Below are 26,047 nucleotides of genomic sequence, written 5' to 3'. Positions count from 1 at the left end.
TACACTTGTGTTTTGGAAAGACTTGGAAATCATAGCTAAAGTGTAAAACTGTTTGAAGGTTTGTCTTCATGCAGAATCTAATCTAAAAAGGGACACGTACTAAAGCAAAGGAAAATTAAATATAAAACTATTTACATTAAAAAAAAAATACACCAGAAAACATCCAGTGCGCAATAGTGTTGTAGCGTATTCAGCGGTCATATAAAAAAGTAAAAGTCTCTATTTGGACAAAAAGTTCTTGGTCCATTGTCTCCTTAAAGTCACTTTTGTTTGTGCTGCCACTGGGGCAGCCAGAGCATTTAAGGGTGTTCTCATTTTCTCCACCAGGGGGCAGACTGCCAGAGAGCAGTGCTGGTGAGAAATGCCAGAGTGCGTTTGTGCATGGCAGTAAGATGAGTGTCAACCAGTTTCTTAGGCAGTGTGTGTATATGTGTGTGTGAGTGTGTTCACGGCAGTAAGGTACACAACAGGGACAGACACTGAAAGCACCCATTGCCAGAATCAGCGCCATCAAACATATCCCTTTCAAAGTTCACAAAGTTACCTCAGTCTCTTTTCATCTCTGCCACTGATTCATCTCATCCGTCTCCTCCTGAGTGTTCACAGTGTTCTGCCCTGCTGCTGTTCATCCAGCTAGGAGAATAGTTTCTCCAAACAACCATCCCTCCTCATCTTGGCTAAGGAGGAGGTGCTGATGGTGGGGTCGAGTGGGAGGTTCCTCAGGGCTTGGAGGCAGAGCTGGGAACCATGGTACTAAAGATGTCAATGAGGTTGTCCAGACCCCACAGGTAGCCGTCCTCGCGGTTGCCCTCCTGCCAGGGTGTGCGGTGGTCAAGAGTGTTGGGTGGTGGCAGCGGCACGGTCTTGCCAAAGTCGATCATCCACACGCGCGCCAGCCCCGACGCGTCGTGCACAAACAGCAGGGAGCTGCCGACCACCTGGAGACACAAGAGGTGAGGGTCCATGCCTGTCCAGATTATGCTTACATGGGGAGGTTCCATGTCATTTTTAAAGTGACTTGATGGGCCATTTGATAGAAATCTAGTGAAGTTATAGTACCTCATCTTCTATGGCACATTGGGGGGATGTTCTTAACCAAGAAAAGTGTAACAACCACAGTGTACTGTTACCCAATAAACTTGCCAAATGTCCTCTAAAAATGCACTGTTAAGCAAGAGGTAGCTTAGACTGTGGCTAGCACTCTGTTCCATTTCTCTAGGGCTTCACTTAGCCCATCAGTTCATCAAAATTGATTAAATGATATAGCTTATGGTAGGCCTCTCTAAATGCACAATGTAAAGAATTTGTTCTTAGCTTTGGATCAATAAATGCTATTAATTGACTACCATGAAGTCAATTAAAACAGACCTACTTTTAGCTCAGTGTCAAGCTAAATTCTGAAAGTAAGTGGCTCCCAAATGTTGACCTTTCATTAAGGTAAAAAAATAAAATAGTTGAACGTAGTTTTTAATATTGCAGATTCTACCTGGGTTAAACTCACATATTTTGTACTATAGTACATTCCAGCTCAAATAGGGCTTTTAACCATCTCAGTCACCAACACAGGCTTTGTCTACACACAATAGCATGCAGTGCATTAGCTTTGAGAGTGCATGTGCAGTGAGAGTTCAGGTCTCACCTCGTGGGCCCCGAAAAACTTGGACGTCTCCAGCACAGATCGCATCTCCTCCAGTCTCAGGAGATAAGTTCTCTGTGGGGACCAGAGGCTGAGTCAGTGTCCATACAAACCACATTCAGTACATTCCCCTATACTCTACACATACAGGTTAGCATTTACTACAGAGTGTATTCTAACACCCTCTGGGGACCCTGAAGCTTTAACAACGGGCAAATGTACAAGTCAACAGCTCACAAGTGTGCACTTTTGAGAAAGGACTGGGTTAATAACTGACAAGCAACTTCTATCGTTTCACAATTCTTTTACAACTCTGTGGTCTCTATCTCTCTAAGTGGAATTCTTTCCTCCTGCACTCATGCTTTAGATTATTGGAACTCAGACTTTGTTTGGGCCAGGTCTCCCACTGAGGCTTACCAGAATTGGTATGTTCCCATCCACAAAATCTTTCAGAGCCTTTGTCACCTGCTCTTGGTCTTTGGTCTTTTTGAAGTTGGTGTTGCATGTCCCATCGGTCTTCTGTCCCAAACCGAAACACCAAAAGATTATTTACAAGCATAGTGTAAACACATTCAGTGTTCCATTGCAACCACAGTACAAACACACACACACAGTCACATGGCAAAGACAATGCTTCAAAAAAAAGTAATACGTTATGGTTGACAGGCCACAGGTACAATAATTAAACCAAACTTCAGATAAACGTTAATTTGCAAGCATAATCGTTCCTGCACTGAACCGTGAGAAGATAAACAAAACACATGAGCCTTCAGTCTTTGGGTTTCTTGCAGGCAATCTCTGAAAATCTGGTTGCGCCATCGCAGATTTCAACAAGTGATGCAAGTTAGTAAATGACAAATGACGTTAACCACGGCAGTGTGAATAGAAGGTCAGGACTGGCCTGGGAGGATTTCAGTGTGTGCTGAATGTATTTACATATATTCATTTACACTGGAATGCCATCCAAAAACACATACAGAAGGATAATACTTGGGTCAGCATGACAGTGCCAAGACCACTGGTTTAGCTCAAGGCAGCTTTGCTATTGCTTTCAGGTGCTGTTTCATTTCAGAGGCATCTATTACCATCACAGTTTCTGGAACCCAAGTAAGGTCATATATGAAATGTAGAAACCCTTTAGAAGGATTTAGAAAAAAAAAAGCAGATGGTTCAGTCTAGAGCCTTCCCAGCAGAAGTATTCTACTAGCAAAAAAGTCCTTCAGGAATCTGTCAGAACTGTAGTATATTAAGAGGAATCTTCAAAGAAATGTAACTATAAATGTGGCAACTAGCAAAAGCCAACAATTGGCTTTTATGGGAAAAGCCCAGAGTTTCTATTTCTATGGGAGTAGTTATGGGTGTCGTACATCTCATTAGTGATTATGTGCACAGAAGCCCAAGTGTGACTGCTGAGGGCTGGTGAGAGGAGCCATGGCCCACCTTGATGCCCTCGATGCGGAAGCCGAGGGTGGCCGTTGAGCTGAGCGTCTCCCTCCACTGCATGTAGCGCGGCTTGAGCACGGCCTGCTGGGAATGCTCCTCCTCGGTTGGAGCGCCCGGGTCCACCGCCACCATTTTCTCGTACATATCCTTCCTGAGGCGCGGCCTCTCACGTGCTTTCACCAGCTCCTCCTCCAGGTACGTGCTGCAGGAGGAGGGGGATGGAGTGTAAGTACATTTTGTATAATGCCATGTCAACACTTATGGCTATTTCGTGGCCAAAAAAGGTATTGTAAGAACCATACAATTTAATAATTAAAGTACATAACTAAAGTTCCATAGATAAATAAAAAGCATATGATAATTAATGATGATATTTAATTCGGTGCCACCGAATTAAAAACATCAGCATCAACTGGAGCTGCAAGCATAAGACTTCAGGCTCTCTGTCATACACCAGTGAGACGCCAGCATCTTGGCCAGCAGGAATTGATGAATTGTCTGATAATGTCCCCGTGATAAACAAATGTAAATTCAAGCAATGGAAATAACCTGTCAGATGTGGCCAGCACTGGCTAAGTAAAACGGCCAAAGAGAATCTCATTTGCCTACATTTCCATTCATGGGCTTGATTATGCTGACAAGGATTTTAACACCAGCTCAGCTGAAACGCATCAGAAACAGGCCTATAAAGCAATGAGCCACCAATCATTTGTACAATTGAACCCCAGATTCCATGGAATATTCTACACCTTCCTATCAGGGCAGTCATTCCACCTACATTCTGAGGTGTACTTTGCTCAAAATTGTCCCAAAAGGACATATAGTGTGTGGACTACTCCTCTCATGCTAGTCAAGCTGTAGTTTTCTACATTTGCCATGCTGATCCCATGATCTACCCTCTCTCAAGGACACCCTGTCCCTGCATGGTCCCTCGGCTCACCGGCTGCCCATCTTGCAGTCCATGATGGAGGGCGAGTCGAAGTCGGCCAGCAGGTCGTCCATCAGGTTGTAGTCCTGCTCGTCCCGCTGCACCACCCCGTAGTAGCCGGGCACAAATGGCCGCAGCACGTCGCTCATCAGCTGCTCTAGACACAGCTGCTCACACTCGCAATACTTCTTCAGCAGCTTCCCATACTCGCCTGCCTGGAAACTACCTGTGAGAGAAACGGAGACACAGAAGAAGCAAACAAGAGGGTGAGAGGGTGTCAAGTGTGGAACTGGATAACTGGACAAGAGGACAGCAGGGCTCATCCCAGAGCGAGAGGGGGGGATTGAACAGAACTGGACATGGTAGGAGCATTTTTGTCCTGTTCCTAGTTTTGGCAGTTGACATTGCTTGGGGACACAAAAATGGGGTCACACACACACACACACGTTGCTGAAGGGTTGCCATCCTTGAATGTTTCAGGAATACTAATGTGCAATTGTGACAAGACAGCTTATTTCATTGTGAACTGGTGAGAGAGTGTGAGATCCTGAGTGAGTGAGACGGTGAGAGAGGGGAGGGGAAGGTGGAAATGGTGGGATTCGAAGCCCTATTGTCTCCTCAAGTGATAAAATAGGTGCCTTTTTGACTGGTTGCCTTAGCATTGTAAAAATCCAATAGATTCATGTTGCAACAACAAAAACAGTAAACAAATAGGTTTTAAAACTACATCGGATCAAGACATACTCAAGCCACCTGCATCACCACCCTGAAACAAGACAGGCAGCCTATTACTCAACCACTGCACAATGTAGAGATGGAAATCTAGACACTAAATCTAATTGGGTCACTCTTTCCAGGTTCTAAATTTGGCTCTAATGATATTTGTAGCAACTATGCAAACATCAGAACAGGGAAGATTCAGAAGCTGAACCTTGAGTCATACGCTGGATGACCGCAAGCGCTTCATGGATACGGGACAACATTTAATTTCACAAATGTATCATTTCCTTTAAGTCTGCGCCAGTGAGAAACCAGTGAATACGTTGAGGATGAGTTCTTTTGACAGGAAGTGTATCTAAGCAGTCAGGAAGTGAGAACAGGAAGCTTCAGGGGTGTTTGGTTCTACCTTAAGAGAGCAAGGGAGACAGACATGGAGGTGTGAATGTGTGTTCACGCCTATGTGTGAGGGTGTGAAGCAGAGACAAGGAATGGATGAAAAAGGAGCACAGATGGACAATGGAAACTGAGAAAGACAGTATTGAGCGGAGCTCGAGGTTACCTGCATGTCCAGTGAGCTGCACCCAGGGATAGCACTTTTTGAATGACACCACAAATGGAGACCAGTGGACCATAGTCTTCAGCTTCCTCCATGACTTTGTCTGCATGGCGAAAAAAAAAAAGAAAAGCGAAAGAAACCAAGTTTACACCTTTGGACCTTAAATAAAGTCCCCGTGCACGGGGAACACAAAGACAGCTGTAATGGATTAAATATTATCCTGGCTGCCACACCTCAGAGCCAGACCAGATCAACAACAGCCCATCTGAAATCACAGAAGGCAGCTCTGCCTCCCCCCGCTCTTTATTGATCAGAGGGAACTGAACGCTGGGCTGGAAGGGGCGGAGATAAGATTAACGCAATTTCCCAAATACACCAGTGACCTGTGCATAGTGTGGCCACTGTTGTGCTTTTCCCAGGCCTCGGGGTGTGTGCAAGTGCGTGTGTGTGTGTGTGTGTTTGTGTGGAGGGGGTGTGGTAGGAGGTGGTAGTGATAGCATGGTAGTAGGAGTCTACAGTGGTTGGGGGATGGTGGTAGGATTTTCTGTGTGAGTGTGAAGGGGGTAAGTGTAGGACCTTGTGTGTGTGTGTGTGTGTGTGTGGCAGCAGGACTAGGTCACCCCCATCACAGCCTGGGGGTTCTGACGTGAGCACAATACGTAGGTGCTGATTACACACCAAAGTAATTGATAAGGTCAACTGGATGTGTTGGTTGCAAATCCCACTGTGATGCAAGTAAGAACGCTTGTGAATGTGCCTTTTTTTTGCGGGGGGAGGTCTCGTTTAACCAGATTAAATCCTTTATCACAACAACCCACTCCTTTTTAGACTGACGGGATCTTATCACCCACACCTGCCTGTGTCTGACCCTGTGATAGGTTTGTGTGTGTTATACATCACAGAAACAGATTACAAAGGACAGGTAAGGGGGGGGGGGGGGGGGGGCAAGAGCTCAGAAGTTGCAACTCGCCATCTACTACCCAGACCAGTGTGTGTGTGTTAAGGGGAGGGGGTGGTAAGCTGTGAGAACAAGTGAAAGAGACAAAAGAAGAAAGTAGAAGTGACAGAAATCAGCTGGACTCATCCCTCTTATGGATGCTTCGGCATCCCCTCTATTCGGTGTGAGTATAGGGCTGTCACTTAGCCGTGCCTTCATCAGGGGCGACTGAGTGGTGGGGAGGTAAGCCAAGTCACGTCAGGTCTTGTGGCCCTGCACTCCTCAAGCCTACTTTGGGGCTCCCTTTCCCAAGCCTTCTGTTTACCTCATCACCCACAGCCACAGTTTCTCCACTAACCACGAATGTTGCAACTAGTTTCACAGTCAGATACCTAGGCACATGCATCCCCACAACCATGCACAGCGTGAACTAGGACTCCAATGCATTCTTTGACATGCTGGTGTTTTTTTTTGTTTTTACAGCTAATTGTTTTTGCAAACACAGCACACAAAGTTGTTGAATGGGTTGAACTACCTTTCATCTAGTGATATAAACACACTGTGTGTGAAGTCTCGCACATTAATGTGTGGGTATTTAGAGAAGCCGGGGTATCGGGCTGTGGCTACGCAGAGAAGTGCTGACATTGGCCCTCTGTGGCTGTCTCACACCCATCAGCATATTTATCAACAGCCCTTTCACTGTGACCAATACCCACTATGACCAACCCAGCAAGCCACCACAACCCCTGGATAACAGTTTGCATTGGGCTACATCAGTGGATGGACATGGAGCCATGTCATCCACCTATACCTACAGTTGATATATTCAAAGCAACATCATGCAAGTTTCTCTCTTGTTTTTGTAGGCAGCTAGTTTTTACATGATCCAACATTTTGATAGTATATGGTCACATTAGGGATTCCCACTAAAAGCCTAGTCTGTGGTTTTGTGCTTTAAGTCACTAGGTCTAGCTTTTACAGAACAAGGCTACAAGGCAAGTCTGTCGCTGGTTAGCGTGCTAGTTTTGCAGAAGAACTCTAATCCCTCTTTAAACTGAGATACATTTTCACACAACTATTTTGACCACTTCAGCTGGCTTTCATTTCAATTTTCAGGGATATCCTGGCCATATTTAATGCTAGTCAACTGTCCCCTGCCCTTTGGGGAATGACAGGAATGTCTGGCTTTCGTCAGGGTGACGTCAGACCCACTTTACAACTGCAGGCAACAACTCTACCCTTTTGGTTCTGGTCTGGCTGTAGTCAAAGGTCACCTTGTGTTACAGCAATTTCCTTTCCCTCGTGCTCTGCAAAGGTCTCTTTAGCATGCATTTTCAGTGAGCATGTGTGTAATCTAGAGTGAATTATCACCAGCACTGCCTATAAATCTCATCTAATGGACAGCTGTTAATCCTGACGTTTTACAGGCTGAACAATTATGGGCAGGATTGTAACCGTTACATTTTCAGTCAAATTGGATAAAAGTACTAAATACCTCATCATAAACATACATGCATGTTAGTTTAGGCAGATATAGAACTGTTTAATGACTAGCAAGAAGAAGTATAAGTGTCTCCTTTTCTTGCTACTAACAAAAAAAAGAGATTTATAGCTAACAATTAACCGCCTTTTTGTACCTTCACAAATTTGTAATTTCATGCAAATATGTTGCTAACTTCAACCAGGCAACAATACTTCAGTAACACACACACACACAAAAAGAGCCTACACTTGGCCTCTATTCACATCAGTGCTACACAGGCTATGGCTATGTTGAAGACCACAGGCATACCTGATGGATCTGCAAAAACAGTTTCTGCTGATGAGCTCGTCACAGTTCAGGAATAATGCGCACCTCCTTCTGAAGTGTCCCGATATGCGCCCTCTGAGACTCCAGTGAGCCAACTATTTATTTTCTAACCACAGCCTCACCTCATTTTCAATTTGCACAATGTGATAAATGCAAAGAATGTAATAAAGCAAGCCAAGATCAACCCACGTAGTTGTCCCTCTATTATAAAGCTGGAAAGTGGCGCGTTAATTTATTCCCGGACCATAAACACCAAAGTCACCAACGTGGGAGCCACCTTCATTTATACTTCATTTGCAAATTTTGATCTATTAAGAAATAATGCCTTGTGTCATTATACAACCTAGAGCCTAAGTCTTAAATGCCCCAAGACAAGCTTCGACAAACACTGCGCAGACAAATATAAATGTTATCCGCCTGTGTAATACACTTACCATAGTCTTGCGTCACACCACTCTACCTCTTCCTTTTCAGTGGCATGTCTCTCGATCACGTCTCTTCTTTTTCTCCACGGCTCTCCCTATTTCCCCCTCTCTCATTCTGTTCATCATCTCAGTGTTCATGGTCAGCCCTCTCCTCAGTGTTCTCTCCTTTACTATTTCATAAGCCTGCATTTAGTGCTTCCACAGTAAGCCCACTCATACGCATGCACTCACTCATTTGAGCACAGACACAGCACATGCTTATACCCTAAATCGCTCAAGACATATTTTTTTTTATAAAGCTGAAGAAAGTAACCTCCATGTTAGCTTACATTTAGTTTTAGAGAACTGAGCATTTCCTACTCGTACTAGAACACACATCTACACTCATCTCAACTAAAGTCCTACCTTAACTGTTGTAAAACTAACGTTATACACAGCCGTCACTGACTAACACAGACAGAACACTATACTACGCACTGAAAACTGGCGAACAAATACAGCATGTTGTAGCTCAACTCTTGTTGTCGGCCCTGGGCTTCCTAAGCCTTCCTCTCTACACACCTATAAGACCCATAATTACACCCTTCCTAATTCTACCCCATTTCTGAGAAATTCCTTGGGGCAAATATAGGCCTACTACTCTAACCGGGGGAGGGTAAACCAGTTCCACAACTACTGTATCTTCTAGTCTAAAAAGAGACTGAAAGGTAAGGAGAGAGAGATGAAGTGAACTCTGGGTGTGTTACTATACAGTACAGGGCTATGACAAAAAAATGACACCTATGTACACCAGAGTTTTTACACTTGAATGTTCATCCCTATTCAAAAAAGGAAGAATGTGCCAGTGAAAAGAAACAAATCAAAAGACAGGAAGAAAGAGTTCTTTCCACATCACAACAGTTTCCTGGGATCAGGTCTTGAGGGGTGCAGAAACATGAGCCCATCCCTACAGGGGGCTGCTGCTACTGCTAAAACTAAAGGCCGGTTTCTGGCTAGCACAAGGGAGGCCATCTCCCAGGGTTGTTTACACCAAAACTACTCCTCCCGTCACTCTTTCTCTGTCTACCTGGTCTTTCTGTATCACATTTCTCTCATCAAAGCTGCATTTCACAGATGTCTTCTCTTCTCACTAAAGGTTTGTATAGCAGTAGTGCTGAATCAACAGCAATAACAAGAGAAGCAGGGATAAATCCTTAAGCGTGTGTACCTTGAAGTTCTAAAAACAGATGCTTGCCCAGCTTTGTTCTACTGCATACACTGTGAACTTCTCAAAGTCATACTGCAAACCAGTCAGCCTCTTTCAAAACCTGAGAGGCGAGAGCTGTAAACTTCTTTGGTTTGAGAACGACTTTCACAACGTAAGCTAGTGCTTGTGACAAAACATTGTGACATAGTTGTAAGCTTCAGCTTTGTAGGGATCAACAAGATGTACGATCACATCCGAACAAATTAGTGCATACTGTAAATGTGTGCATGCTTCTCAAACAACAGCTATAGGCTACTGCTAATTAATGTTAGTGTCAAGAGAAGCTGCTGGTTGACCGTCTTTGAGAGTTGTGTGTGTGTGCTTGTGCATGTAAGAGTAAGAGGGAGTAAGAGTGAGAGGGGAAAAAAAAAAAAGAGAAGCAACTCCATATATGGAAACAATGTTGCATAGCAACGGAACCGCCTTCAGCCCAATTTTCCATTACACACTGTCGACCGTGACAGAGATGCCATCAGTATGTGCGTAGGTATTTGTGCAAGTTTTTACATTAGTGTGTGTGAGTACTGTATACATCAAAGAGCGCCTGTGCCCGTCTTCCTTTTCCTTAACTATGTGTCCGAGTGTGAGGTTGTGTTCCCTTAGGTATAGGCTTGGTAAGTAACTCGTAAGGTATTCCCTGGACAACACCACCACTACTCAAAAGACTTGATACTACAGTGCAGCAGTGGCAGTTCCAGTGGTCTTCCTCCATGGTTGGTTCAAAAGCTTGTCTAAATAACAGACACTGATAACACCAGAAAAGAATGCTGGAAAAACAAAGCACTTGCCAATATCAAAGAGAAAAGGAAACGAAGATAAAACAAGACTCTAAAAGAGGACAGAAAAAGAAAAACACAGGAATAGATAGCAGAGAAGGAGAGATGCATATGCTGTTTATAGGAATGCTGCAGTAATCACTCTTTTCTCAGAGCCAGCCAGGATGCTGAGGCCAAACTTCCTCACACTCATTTTCTCCAGATTGATTCACAGTGACTCAAGCACTAAAGACAAACACTCGCACAACCGTCAGCAGTCGGCCATCCCTCCCTCTCCTCTGATCCCCTGACACAAGCTACAAACCACCACTGCAAGCTTTCCAATTGGGAAGGGAAATTGAGAGCAAGTCTCACAGACAATAACATACAAATATAAGTAAATTATGCGCACACTTCCCAACAACATTCTGTGCAACAGTACTCTCGAGAGTACTGGAGAGAATGTCACAGGAACCAGACATTCTTTTGCCTGTTCCTAGAGCAAGGGTTCAGGATAACAGCAATGACAGTTTATGGCGAGGACCTTCACATGAACTTCTACCTCATCTAGGCGTAGCAAACACCCCATAAAACACAGTTTCATAATATACATCCATATACATGTTAATGGTCCACTAAAAAAGAAAACATGTTATCAGTAGAGGGTAATGTTCCCAGTGTGATTCACATTCACAACACATCTGGCCTGAAAGATAAGAGGATCTCAAAGAGGTTTCAGTATGAGTCTTGGGAAACCAATTTTGAGGATGAGAAAGCAACCAGCGGAGAACAACCCCTCATTCCCAGTTCTATGCTCTAATGGGCTCTTATATACGGCTAGGTGGATAGCCTAGCATGACTTAATCGCTGAAGGCTTTTATGAGAGTAATCACTGAGCTAAGTGGGCCCAACACCACTTGTTTTTTTGATTAGGTGTCAGACAAAATCACATCAGACATTCACACAGTTCTGGCTGGAGGAGATGTGGGGCCATTTACAGTTTAGAAATCAATCCCAGATGAAAGATTCATGTCTATACGTCTTTATAAAGCCATAAAAGTACCTAAAAAGGGGAGAGCAGTGAATACTAACACACGTTCACTTCATACCGGTCAACCTGTATGTCCATACACATCCAGTGACATGAGCTTTTGAATAACATGGCACCTGATAGGACAGGAGCAGGTACAGTTAAATCTTTTGTATTGTGAAATTCATTTTGAATAGCTTGCACACCACACTATCTTAAATGTACACAGACTTCCGCTGAGCAGGGTACGAGCTGTGCCTGAGGTTAGGGAGGACTTGGAATTTTCAAGGAATCTTTCCTAATGTTGTGAATGATGACTACTCTCCAAAGCAGAGCACTATCCCTTCTCTCCTGTTCACCAACCGAGATGTAGGGCCCTCGGTGTGTCTGTAACAATGATAATCAACGTCCCATCAGACCTGTTGCCAATTGTCACATCAGTGCAACTCAGAGCTGCTGTAAAATGTTCTTCGATTTGAGAGCAGTTCTACATAAACTACACTGAAAACACTGAACCATTCACTCAAGTACAAAGTGACATTACTGAATAAATACTCAATTATGTCAGTATAGGGATTGGCTTGTTAGGCAATGCATGGCTTATGACTAAGGAGCCATTCAGTGATTAAATCCATAAAATGACTATGAACAGTTTAGACAAAAAGTCAAAAACATTCCCACAGGCTCACATTTAGTAGGCCTATATAGCGTTATATTATGAACAACTTCAGCTACCTTGCATACCCTGCCAGCTGCACGAATTGGCTTAGGAAAACTTAATACTCACTCCTGCCACATCGTCTGGGCTGCTCAGCATGTTGTATGAACCAGGGGAGAGACTGTTCGGTTCGAGGTCACTACCCGTGAGGTCGTCCTCGGATTCCTCAAACGATGAAGCAGAGGACAGGCACGTAGAGGAAGAATTTGAGAGTTTTCGGAAAGACAGTGAAGGCACAGGAGAGCCTCCACATCCACTGTCCGAGCAAGGGGACTCCTCATCTGGGTGTTGAAAAAGAAATTCTCCGCCGACTCCTAAGTCACTGGTCTGTGGAATAGGAGCAGGGCTTGGACTTGGGGTGATGACAAGTCGAGGAATGGTACCTGGGTAACTGACTGACGAACCAATCTGAACAGGGTTCTCTTGTGTGACTTGAGAAAGCGAACATTCCTGGTCGTGGCTCTCAATAGGCCTAACACAACTGGTGTTTCGTTCGCCCCGACACGTCGATTTCGGCGGACATGTGACTTGCGTTTCTGAAGTTTTAGTCATGTTAGCCTTTACAGGAGAACTGATACCAGCACAATAATTAATTGAGTTTTCCAGCGGTAAAGTCAAATCTTGTGAGCGCTGCCTTACATTTGTCGCTGTAAGCGGGACTGATCTGACCGGTAACGCGACATCCGATTGAGGCTTGCTCTCAGCTGCACCTCTTTCACCGCTCTCTCCGAACTTTTTTTCCATGGTCCACGGAGAGACATTCCAATCATTGTCCTTTCCCGTTGTTTTTGAACCGACACATTGAGAGTCTGAGGAGTCAGTGCAAGCAAGCCCGTAAAACGGTGCACCGGAGGCAGGCGCATCGAAGTTCTTTTCGGTTCGTGTGCTTACAGCCGCGTCTCCAATAGTCGGAGTAAGCACATGATTACAGAATGGGCTTTCATTGGCGATTATTCCCTCAGTCTGACAGTTTCTTTGTACTCGCTCTTGTGAAGTTACTTCTAAATCATCGCTGCTCATGAACTTCGCGCTCGGTTCAGAGTTTGGTCGGTTATGTGTTAGCCTAGACGACTTACTTTTTTCCCCCCTGTCAAACCAGTTCCCTCCTTGCTCCAGCTTTAAACTCTGCCGGATTCGCATTCGCTTGGCTGCGGAACGTGCTGATTTCCTCTTCGCTTCCCTTCGAACACTCTCAATGGAAGACGACTGGCCAATTTCACATACCGTACTTCTAGGTTCTCGTGTGGATGTAGGCGGGGTTTTGAAACCGACCCGACACGCCCTCGACGTAAAATAAAGGGATCCTAATGATAACTCGCGTATATGTGGTGCCTCACCAATGCTATTTTGCATGCTAAACCTACAAACGGAGCCAGCTGAGAAACATATGATCAGGTAGCGTAGGCTACGACTTGCAGTTCTTTAACGTTTAATATGGTACATGTTTTTGTGCATAAAAAAAAAAAAAAAAAAAATCTGCTGCTAAGCATTCTCAAAGGTTAAATGCTGCCTCTAGCCAACATTATGAAAGTGCAAAAATGATGCTACCTAAGCTCTACTCTACAAAAACTTAAAGTGATACATAAATATGATTGGTCAGTCCAATTTAAAATAAATTAGGGTTCATTTTGTGTCAGACCTTTTTGGACCAGAATCTACCCGCTGGCTACCGTTGGACCATATGTGTATTAATGTTTGAATTAAAATTCTAATTTCATCACGCATATAAGCAGCCTATACCCACAGGACCAACACTTCACCCGCCTATGATCCAAACAGAAAGAAGAATAAGAATGAAGAAAAAACTAGTGTCAAAATAAACTTAGGATTAGTTCCTCCTGTTCAGGAGATATAAGCATATTTGCTGCCCTCCAGTGTTACAGAGGCCAAAATAGAGATTTAAAGGACTGCTAAACTAAAAACCAGTTGAAAAATTAGTATTTTGAACTTAAACTTGGAATTCTTTCCATCTCCGCTTAACCTATATACAAACACAGAGGGTTGATAAAAAAAAAAAAATGAGTAATGTGTTTTTAAAAGAAACCTGGGACCATATAAGACACACACAAAACACTGTATTCTATTCCACTGATTCATTTCTACCATCTTCCATTTGTATCTAAACTGTAGTAACCTTCTTTCAGAGACTAAACTTGAAAAACAGGAAGCATGAAGTGAACAATTCAAGCTGAGCTATGCATATGCCGCATACTGACAAGAAGGGACAGGATTATAATGACAGCCTTGCGTGACTCATAAAGACATGCAACACAGACTCCACAAACTTAAATGCAAAAGCCAACATTCTTTACTTTGACAAATATACATCTGTCGGACCCTTTATCCAAAATGACTTACAGTACTGTGCATTTATACAATTTCCTCTGCATTCATGAATGGTCCTGTCCATGGCATGAGAGGTGTACGGGGAGCTGGTCTGTAACCATTTTAACTGTCTATTGCTGGTACTTTCAGCTCTGAGGATGACTCATTCATGACTTGGTTTACTCACACCTTCAAAAGGAAAAAAAAACAATGACACACTCTTATAAGAGTCTGAAAGCTAGTTAATCACACCAGTCTCTCCACTTACAGCAGTGACAATTAATTTGCCTACATATTTTTTTGTGTGTTTCAGGAAAATGTGATGCCTGTAAATCAAGTCTTATATTTAACTATACCACTTAGTGGATTATTTCAGTTGTCTCAAACAATGATAGGATTAAGACTACATGCTGTTTCTGACAGGGAAGAGACAAGGATGGAAGACACCCTGGCTTAAATCTTGTATTTGTGGTTCACTGAGTTTGCCTATCCTACCACCTATGAAGGACATGCATCTTACGGGTTAAACAACTTCTTTATAAGAATGATCCCACGCAAAAGCCTCACCATGAAGAATCCTGCATCAGGTTTCATTATTCAGAAACATGAAACAAATCTCAGAAACATCAGCCATTAACAGCTCCTCTCACTGAGTCAGTGGTGTACTCACATGTACACACAGTCAATCAAACAGAGAGAACACACCCTGAAAATATAGCTTACATCATTGCAGAAACAGAGCCTTGTGTCAGATAGGCTGGGCAAGCCCAGCAAGCTTGACACATCTAGTTATCGTAGGTTATCTTAAAAGCAACACGCTTTCCTGACATCCACTTGATTTGTATGTAAGTTAGCCATAAATGATCTCAAATGTACTGCTCTTTTGTGTTGATAATGGATTCCAGTCACTTTCACCATGATACAGACTAAGAATGTGACAAATTGAGAATCTTTTAGGGTTGTAGACTGCATTTCTTTTCCCAGTGTGCCCATCTTTTAGGCAACTTGGTCTTGGTATTCCTGCAAAATGGACTTCACCACATTCTTGAGCTCCCAGGTTAGGACACTGGCAAAGCACATGTTAATTGCCAAGTAGATTTAGAAACTGAGAACAGAGTCAATAACACCAAGGAAAGCACAAAAAAACGTTTTATTATTAGGAACTATAGAACAAATAAAACAGGAAATTATCTGGGCAGGACTATAATTTTTCATCTGAATCAGGGAGTCCGATGGGTTTATGTCACATTTAATAAATGACCTATTCTACAGAACGACAGGTATGGTCACTTCAGAGCCCCAGGGTCTCCTGCTGCAACTGGCATCCCAGCAGAGCATTTCCAGCCTGCACACACTGAGACACACAGCCCACTGCAACACAAAAGGTAAATGTTAAAACTAGAAGACACATGTCTTTAGACTGACAAAGACTGAGAGGAGACAAGTTTACCTTTCTGAGCTTGAATCCAGGATGCTGCCTTCATGGCTACAAACTGCCATTCATCCTGGGCCTCCAGCCGCAAACCATAGAGCCAAATCAGAGCCAGAATTGTAGCCCACACAGCCTTGTCTGCCTAAACACAGACATATACTGTCATGACATAATTGGAATCAGTTGTATAAGATCCAGTAAAATGCATGATTTTCTCCTTGATGTTCTAGGGCGAAGTGTTTTGGTGACAATTCACAAAAGCTACCTAATGAAGTGTTTTTAAAAATACATGAAGGCAATAAAACATGAAATACCCTAATATCCCTAGTCAAAGAGGGGTACGCGTACCGACTGCAGTCTCAGAACCAGAGATAAATGCATGGACCCTAGTGTAACTCCCTAATGATCACAATGTCTTATACTGTATGTATGGGATACTGAATATCAATTAGATGTAGAATATCAATTAGGCTACAAGAGAACTGACAGTGTGTGAATCACACAAGGTCATTTAATTTAGCTGGAACGCATTTCTCGAATGTTCCCTGAACATAATCCCTCCTACACACAAACACAAGCGTACAGTGTAAACCTAAAAACAACGTTTGGACCCTGCTGTAGACCAATTTCTGAATATAAAAAAATATATATTATTTTTTTATATTCTTAAATTTAACGTGAATATCTGCCTGTGCCTATGAGTGCATGAGAGCAGACACAAATAATTCCATTGGAACACCTCTTGATCAATCACAACATGGACATCTTACCATTTTTAAAAAGTATTTTGTGTTGGTCACACTAAAACAAGGCATCAAAACACAAATACATGTCTGAATGATGTCATATATACCATGTATCTATTTTATGGAAAGATTGCATAACTAGGTTCAACATTCCTTAAATAATGATATGATTGCTGTAGCTCTTTGGCTTGTTTGTATGATTAATATAAGACAACTTTTTACCCCAACTGGCATCAGTTTGGCCAACTCGTCATCTGACTTCTCCAACACTTTAGCCATTGCGGCGTCCATTTTCCATGACCCCGAAGCTTTCTGGAGAGAGATCAGCTGAAGGAGGGGATCTGTGAGGGACTCCGGCTCTGACAGTGAATACACACATACTTTAACATGGTTTACAGGAGCACAATGTATTTAAAAATAGCTTTTGTCCTTGACTTGTCTTTTCAGCTTTGCTAAATCAGTATACATCAGTCCATCTACAAAGACTGCGACAGACAAATGTATGGAGCAAAGCAACCCCCTGATATGTGTGGAGCGTATTACAAAAGAGATGAGATAATACCACAACAGGCTGAACACTTACGACTATTCATTGCAATCATTCCACCCATAGGAGCCATTTGGGCTACTTTACCCATAGGAGCCATTTCGGGCATTTTGACCATTCGGGCCTTTGGGGCCATTTTGGCCATTCGGGCTTTTGGGGCCATTGAACAGTCCATTACGGCCATTGGAACCATTGGACAGCACATGGCTTTGGGTCCACCGAAACCAGACATCACTAGCAAAAAAAAAAAACAGAACTCAATTGTGAACAGAAGAACCTGTAAGTTATTTTCTTCAGCATAGAACCACTGTGGGATCAGAAGACACACAGGCAAAGAAAGAGACCCACTGAAACTTGGGGTGGGTATGGTTCTGCGGAGCAGTGGCCCCTGCACAGCCTGTCCGCTGCCCTTGTGGATGGCAAGGAAGGCGGTGTGTGTGCTGCTGACTCCAGACTGCAGGCTGAGCTGCATCAGCTTCTCTCTCAGGGCCGCCGCTTCTGGCCCTCCTGCCCTCTCCTCCACCTCCAGCGAGCGAATCAGGGCCCGAGCCCCCAGCCGGTGGAGAGTCACTCTGCAGTGTGGGGAAGACCAGGGGAGATCAGCATCTCTGTATGTTTATATATAACATATTCATGTGTACAATACTATGGAGAGGGTTAAGGTACTTGGGAGACTAGGTGATGTAAACTGAAAATGCAAAGGTACAGCCCACAAATCAGGAGAAAGAAAATAATCGTGGACTGTACCTTTAACAACACACCAAGTTCACAGAAACCCTGTGCCTTCAAAACAGCATCAATTCTTTGTATACTTGGTATACATGGTATACTTGGCAAGTATGTTTTTGAAGAATTTTGGAGATGATTTTAGTTCAAGCTGCTTATGTGGCTGATCATTAACACCTGGTTGATATAGTTGTTTGCTGTTTAATGATGCATTGGGGTATATGCTTTCAAAATCCATTTATTTTTTTTCACTTTCTTTCTTCATGTTGTGTCATTGGAATCTTTCACTATTTTTCTAAAAGAATGTTTGGAAATCTAAACTGATGATAATGATATTTTTGTTATTGACAAGCTAATGCAGAATATAAAAAAATAACTGCATTCGGTTAAGATAAGTACCAAGGCTAGTACCTCTCCTGTGCCTTTTTGGCATTTCTAGTGAGGCCAAGTCTCAGGGGTAGACCAGTAAGAGTGTATAATTTATACTGTTACGATATTCTTACCCTTAACCAGAATGTTGTTGAGCTGGGTTAATTAAATCAAAATCAGCCCTGGCCTTTTAAACTGAGAGGTGAAAGGGATCTAAGTTCCTGAAATAGGGTTCTTTTTCAGAGCAAACAAAAACTCATGTTCACCCTGTGTCTCCTGCGGGTTTGAGACAGAAGCCAAGTTGGTTTTTGACCGTCTCTTCCAACAGGTTGTACTGTATTGTCACAGATCCCTCAGAATTCCCTGAGCTCTAAAAAAAGGAAATGCAGGATGATGTTAGTGTCATCACTACTGTATATAATCTTGCATCTGAAAGTCCAGTAAATGTAAAATGTGACAGAAAAGAACAAGAAATCCAAAGCATATAACAGCGTTTTGTGTTGCTTACTCCATCGGGGAAACTTTTTCATTTGTCTACAACGGTAAAACAGTCCCAGACACAAAAAAGTCACAATCATGTTGGTCAAAACACATTTTCTGACCTCCATTTATGTCCTCTCACCTCTCCTTTGAGCTGAGCATACAGCAGAGCCCTTTGGCCATGGAAGAGCACTTTGAGTGGAGGAGACAAAGTGGTGACTGACACACCATCTGGAAGGTCCCAGTCAACAGAGATGTCCTTCACTGCTGGCTGCAGTGCATAGCGGAGAGACTGCATCACCTGAGAGAAGGGGTGTGAAAAGGCAAATAGTATCTGTGAGGATTAATGAAACAAAATGACCACATCACCCACCAGTCCTTCAGTTCATTTAGTTCAGTTCACCTTGGGCTGCATGCGGTCTGTTCCGGTGATGAACTGAGCATGCCCAGAGCCCTCCTGGGCTAAGCCATTGATTAAAGCAGTGCTGGCGCCCTCTCCAATACCAAAAGAGAAACACCTGGACACATCATATGGAAGATAGTTTATATCTTTATATATATGTATATATATTAGAAAGCTTCTCTTATGCAATAACTAATAAAACAACTTAAACGCTGTTGAAGTCATTTTTTGTGTGATGTCAACCCTCACTTACCGGTGAGAATTTACATTCAGCTTCACCAAGTCTAAAACCTGCTTAGTGTTTCCCACTTCTCCATCAGTGAAAATGAAGAGCTAGGAAAAAGAGAAACCACATGTGTTACCTGGGACCGCACATTCAGTATGAAGAGGTTTGGCTCAGCCCTCTTGTAGTACATTTTGCACTTTTAAAGCAACATTGCAGAGTTTTGTTCATAAATAAGTTGGACTAACCAACCAGATGTGTCTGATAATCTACCTGTCTGGGGTGACTGGGAATGCAGGGCTGGCTATAGAGGTGTTTCAGAGGTTCCAAAATGTTTGTGCCCCCCATGTCTGCCTTCATTCCATTCACTTTCTGAAGAGCCTCATCCATTGTCTTCTGTTTGTATTTCTTGCTCTTCCTGCAAGAGGACAGTAGCCATCATATTGAAAGTCAGGCCGAATTTGTCAAAACCTAGCCTGAAGCATTATAAAATAGGTAATAGTTATGTGAGATAGATGAATGGGAAAGCATGCTGACGGGAAGAAACTTTCAAAACGGGATCCAAAGCCGTAGATGTTGAAAAAGCAGCCAATGGGAAGGCTCTTCAAGAGAAGGAGCAGCGTGTCCTGAAGATGTAAAAACAGGGATTAGATTAAGTGGTAAACAATCATGGACAAGTACCTCTGACAAATTTGAAATATTGCCAAAGAGAAGAAGTAATGACATGGCCTGATTTGGCTGTTTTGTCAGTTTAGGTACTCTCTAGCAATATAGTAATCTGCGATCATGATACCCTGGCACTCTCGATGCGCATCTTTGCGTCTTTTCCTGAGTGCATTCTGCAGTCCATACTCCCTGATCGGTCCACCACAAAAATAAACTCTCCACAAGTGGCAAGTGAGGATGTTACTGCAGCAGGGAATTCTGGGTAAAAGCTGAGCATAACCACAGGGTCACCCATCAAAGAGCCTTAGAGAGAAACAGAGTGGAGGGCACTAGACTTTAATTTACCTGATTGAATTTCTACATCAAGCCACATTAAATCAGTTTGGTAAACTATTTTACAACCACAGTGTATGGTAAAACAAAAGCCTCCCATCAGTGAGCTCCATAGAATTGTGCAGTTTATCAGCAGGTGAAAAACACAACCCCTCACCTGGCTCAGCACTGTCCTGTCCACTCTCCACTATGGCAGTGGGCTTATGAGCATCCTGGTAATACAGCAACAGCTCCACATCCCGATCAAACACGTGGCCTGAAGATAGACTAACCTGGAGGATCATGAAGAGGAATAAAAAAAAAATACAATACGAAATAAGACAGGCATTCATGTCCCCTGACCCCCATCCCATACCATACCGTGGCCTGTGTTTCATCTGCGTTTAGGTAAACCAGTGGCTCCAGAGTACAGTTGGACTCCACTTTAGAGATGGGCTGGGGGGAGGATAGGTGAGCACTCAGAGCCAAAGTGTAGGGCACCATACCAGCTGGGACTGATGTCACAGTGGCCATTTTACTCCTGTCCATTTCTGAGAGGAGAGAGTTTGGGGAAATGCTACTGTGTTATGAACTGAATGTTATACAATTTTAAGGAACATTGTTACCTTCAACTTTGCCTAGCTTTGATTTTAAGAATAACATGTGGACAATATTGTCTTCTTATATTCAGACGATGCCCCCAATCACACCTACAGTAAATCAAAGTTACAGGAGGCTTAGTGCTGACACTACCAAACGGTGAGCACGGTCTACCAGGTAGGATGAGCTCTATATCCTAAAACTCGTATCAGTTCTTCAAAGCAAAGATAGTGTGTTGTTAGGAGAGGTATGCCAGGCCTCTTCACCACAAGCCTCCAGGTTTCTGGCTCTCACCCTGGGGTGTGTAGCGGGGGTTGAGCACAGCGGGCAGACAGAAGCGCAGGGCATCATCAGCTTGCATGGCCAGCTCTGAGATGTAGACCAGAGTGATGGCAGCGCTCTCTCCTGGAGGCAGGCTGCCCACGTTCATCTGGAACACGTCTGGGCTCTGATCACTCTCCTCCAGGAGGAAAGCCTGATGCCCTGAGCTCAACGCATCATCATACTGCTCCCGTGCCTGAACCAAGGGGAAGTCTAAACATTATTATACATCAAGTATAATAGTCAGTATTACAAAACCATTTCACATCAAGGCAGAGTACGACTGTTTTATTATACACCCAGTGAGTAGTGTATGGACAGATCACAAAATTAATATGTAGAACGAAATGAATCATTACTTTCAGCCATATATTACACAAAGAAGAAAATGCTTAAAGATTACTTCATGTGTATATTCTACACACTTTCTTTATCTCATATGCATGTATTCAGTTTCACATATCTGATCCATTGCTTTCCTTTTCCCTTCCATATAATGCACTGATGAATCAATATTTGTTTATAGATCACAGATCACAAATTAAGTCAGTGATGATGCATATAGCCTTCCCAGCACAGTCACATAGACGCCTACATATTATGCACTGTGTACACATTGTAGTCATGCTGTTAATATCAGCCCCCCCCCTTTCACCTTCTGTTTGTCCTGCAGCTTTGCCACCACCTCTGTGTCTCCTAATTTGGCACTGAAGTGGCAGAGGGCACATTCTCCAGGTAGGGGGAACACAAACACAGCCTCCAGGGGGTGTTCTTCTCCATTCACATACAGCAGAGTGGAGGTCACTGTGGCTACATGTCCCTGCACACGAACATCCACCGCCACGCTCTTCAGAGGAACTGGAGGAAAACAGTTTGTGCGTTAGAAACTGATTGAATCTTTACAGAGATACGGACTGACCTATTCAACTTACGTTTAAAAAAAAAAAACGCTCTATATAGTGTCACATCCCTGGCGGGTCTAGGCCACGCCCTGTGATATTTGCATGCCTGTTCTCTCTCTATCTAAAGCAGGTGATTGGGGACAGGTGGGTCATTGATTAGCTGGTCTACAAGAGCCCTGATCAGACGGCAGTAGGGAGAGCTTTGGTCTTCCTGGCATTTGGTTATCGTTGGTCGTTTGGATAGCAATTGGAATTGGATACTTGTTGGTTACTCGTTGTATTTTGGATTGTCTTCGTCATCTGTTTTGAATTCACCCTTCAACTAACATTACATTACATCTTTGGTTTCCATTCACAACACTGACGTTCACCACACGTTTTGCCTAAATATAATATAAATATAAATTTGTATCATTGAATGAACACCTTTTTATTATTATTACTATTATAAATTCTGCATGGCCTCCCCTTTATGTATCATGCATTTGAGCCGTGCACTTACCAATGGTGAATTGGCTTGGCAGCTAGAATGACAGGCATGTTTATATCTCAATCTCATTATCATACACCAAAAAAATAACTTGAGGATGTTATACTGGCTACTGACAAAAATGTATCTCATGAAACTAAAACATTGCATCATTCAGCTATATTATTTAACATATTAATTTGATTTTAATTCAATTTAGCCTTTTAGTAACTGTATAGAAGAAACTTAAAGCTGAGCTTGCAATGTTTTGTGTATTCATAGTAATTAAACTTCCTCGAAGACGTAAACTACTGCTTAAGAAGACTATCACCAACTTTGCTTACATTCTGGTCACCATGATGAAAAAAACAAATAGACTCTTTGACTGTCTTGGGTTTAATCATCAGCTGTAATTATATCAGCTCTATTATTATCTCGCTGCGTTAAGCAGTTAGGAATGTTCCAACAACATACCTTCCTTTCAGTCATTATGTGTGCACAGGGAGGGGTGAACTCAACTCCCACATTGTCATAAGTGTTGCATACTTGTACATGATGTACAGTAGGTGCTTCAGAATGACCCAAAGATTACCTAATGACATTGCTTCACCTGTGTTTGCATGGACAAGACTATTTTAGCATAGGAATTGTAGCTATTACATGGCCTTGCTTGGATTTAGAAATGACCAGTGATATCTGAAAAATAAACTTAGGTGTGCTAAATTCTATGCTAAGACTCCTTTTGTAATGGTATAGGAACACTGACAGAGATTGGCTTGGTCTAGCTGAGAGTTAACAGAGATGGGCTTGGCCTTATTTATTTTGAAAATGGTTAGGCTATATGGATTGACAGATATAGGTGTCTGAACAAGGCTGAAGTTCACCTCTTTCTAGATTCTTTAAATGACCAGCGATTTAGTCCATTCATTTGGGATTCTTCGATTATGATGATTCCCATTACTTTCTTTGAATTTTACAGGGACGCGAAATTGAAACAGTGCTGGACAATGAAAAGCCTGAAGAGTAAGTAAGTAAGTAAGACTTTATTTATAGCTATAGCACATTTCATACAAGAGTTGCAATTCAAATTGCTTTACATAAAATCAATAAAAGCAAGCAGCAGGAGCAATAAAATAATGGTCAACATCGTATCAGAACCTGATGTTCCGGTAGACTTAAAATATTAAAATCATAATAAAAGTAATAAAACCCTTCTGCCTGGAGAGAGACCACTTCAAGGGCAACATCGGGATTTTTCAAACTTGGTCCTATTTTCTTTTAGATCTCTTGGGGTCCAAGTATTGAGAATGATCCCGCAAAACGGCTAGGCTAATTGATATGCTACAATGTAGGATAATCCCTTGGGCAAGCATCTGCGTCAACTTGTTTTGGCCTCTGACAGGCTATAATGTTATTGTGAGTGGCTGAAAACATGGGAAGGATCCGTACAGAGATAAACCTGTGTCTGTTTACGACAATAACTGCAAATAAACGGTAGGGTAAATAACTTGTTTCTTCCGTGTCTGTAGTTTCAATTTTAGTTTCTGTAGGAAATGGCTGTTAGTTATTTTTATGAATGAAAAACTAAATGTAGCCTAGATCAACAAGTTGCACCAACAAAAGGTTAAAATACTTGAAAGCTTTTATTAATTATACTTCCATGCATCCCTCAATTGGCCTGCTTTCCCGTGCAATCATTTATTATTAGTTTGTTCTCCTACTTTATCATCATATAGCCTACTGTAGCCTACACTCATCTTACATCGGGCCAATGAAAGGGGACGGTTTAAATATGCAACATGCTGACACTGCTTACGTTTTCCACAAACCCTACGCAAGACAATAGCCTTGTATTGAAGTCCAGAAAAAAACACAGAAACGGTCAACACAAAAATATCGACCTCCATACATACCTGGCTCATTCTTGATAGTAACCAGACCACAGCAGTTCACCATGTTGACGCTTCAGCTCTTCAATATTAGAGTGGAAGCAAAGCCTACACATTTAGCAAATGACCTTTTATTTCACATACAACAGAGCATTCCAGTCTGGCACCACGCCTGCATTCCAAATACTGAAGAAATAACCTGCTAAACTCGTTCAGGCTCGCTAAACGAGAGCCATCTTCTATTGGTTTATGTGCTCGTCTCCGGGACTAGCACGGAATTAACAACAAGACAAGACTAACAGTTTCTTGAAATCCAAATAAAAAGCAGGAGTTATTGGTTTTATCATCTCATATATTTACATTATGTGCTGTTAATGCAGAGGAATTACAAACCAAGGACATTATAGTGAGCTGTCCGTGGTGCTGGATGAATCTGAATGAATGTTAAAGGGTTGGGAACCACGGCCCTCAGATTCTGGGGAATTGGATTGTTGCATTAGTAAAGCTACATGGAGGTTTGACCATTTTTAAAAGGTAATTATTTTTTTTGGTAACTAGATTTTTATTACATCCTCAAATACACTTTGTTGATGTATCACCAAATTTTAAACTGTATAATGTCCAGAGGGATGCAGTCCTCCAGGCCCATTTACACATGTCACACTAATACAATGCATCAAAACACAAATACATAACTGAATGATTAGTATGGAAACATTGGTTAATTTGGCTAGCTACCATGTATCTATTTTATGGACAGAATGCATAACTAGGTTCAACATTCCTTTAACGATGTGATTGCCGTAGCTCTTTGGATTGTTTGCATTATGATTGTTTAGTTATTTTTTAGCCTTAGTTTAATTATGCTATTCTTTGTCAAATAAATGCCAGATTATTTTTATTCCGTTGTCTGCCCGTTTAAAACAAAAATGGTCATGCCCTAAAGCCCTAGACAGGGACGTGACAACAGGGTAGATGACGTGGCTGAACACTTACCACTCTCCATTCGACCCATAAGAGTCATTGAGGCCATTGAACAGGACATGATTGGAAAAATGTGAACAGAAGAACCTTTAAGTTATTTTGTTCAGCATAGAATCACTGTTGTATCCACAACAGAGACGAGATAACGCCACAACAGGGTGATGACGTGCCTGAACACTTACCAGTTCTCTTTGCTCCTAATCGACACATAAAAGCCACTCCTTTCTTTAGGGGCTTAATGCCCTTTTTAATTGGGCCCGCTGGACAGGCGAAGACTATACATCTGGCATCCAAACCTAAAGGCCCACCCTAACCAGATGTGGTCGCCGGTGATGATGCATATAACATTCCCAATACATGGGAGGCCTACATATTATGCACTATGTACACATTGTAGTCATGTTGTTAAGTTGCAGATGTAAACGTCAATCAGTGTCATTAAAATCCCC

General features: G+C 42.6%; 2 protein-coding genes across 2 annotated transcripts; both read right to left on the bottom strand.

The window, feature by feature from the left end:
• Positions 1–719: 719 nt before the first annotated feature.
• Positions 720–12,756, bottom strand: LOC308370330 (inositol-trisphosphate 3-kinase C-like; the record flags this gene model as incomplete). The annotated part of the gene is made up of 7 exons (XM_080844985.1): positions 720–938; positions 1,640–1,711; positions 2,054–2,155; positions 3,077–3,281; positions 4,020–4,233; positions 5,287–5,386; positions 12,274–12,756. 7 exons carry the CDS (start codon positions 12,754–12,756, stop codon positions 720–722), a joined length of 1,395 nt encoding a protein of 464 aa, XP_080701111.1.
• Positions 12,757–15,820: 3,064 nt separating this feature from the next.
• LOC308370329 (von Willebrand factor A domain-containing protein 5A-like) lies at positions 15,821–24,681 on the bottom strand (the record flags this gene model as incomplete). The annotated part of the gene is made up of 17 exons (XM_080844984.1): positions 15,821–15,900; positions 15,980–16,103; positions 16,930–17,066; positions 17,370–17,488; positions 17,599–17,826; positions 18,616–18,719; positions 18,972–19,130; positions 19,233–19,347; positions 19,486–19,565; positions 19,729–19,873; positions 19,993–20,081; positions 20,249–20,424; positions 20,612–20,726; positions 20,815–20,984; positions 21,328–21,550; positions 22,010–22,212; positions 24,639–24,681. The coding sequence occupies 17 exons, from the start codon at positions 24,679–24,681 to the stop codon at positions 15,821–15,823; spliced, it is 2,310 nt and encodes a 769-aa protein (XP_080701110.1).
• Positions 24,682–26,047: the final 1,366 nt, after the last annotated feature.

This window comes from Sprattus sprattus (assembly GCF_963457725.1).
Source record: "Sprattus sprattus genome assembly, chromosome: 9".
NCBI classification, from domain to species: domain Eukaryota; kingdom Metazoa; phylum Chordata; class Actinopteri; order Clupeiformes; family Clupeidae; genus Sprattus; species Sprattus sprattus.
Note: the sequence above shows the minus strand (reverse complement) of the source record. Positions and strands in the feature narration are given on the sequence as shown.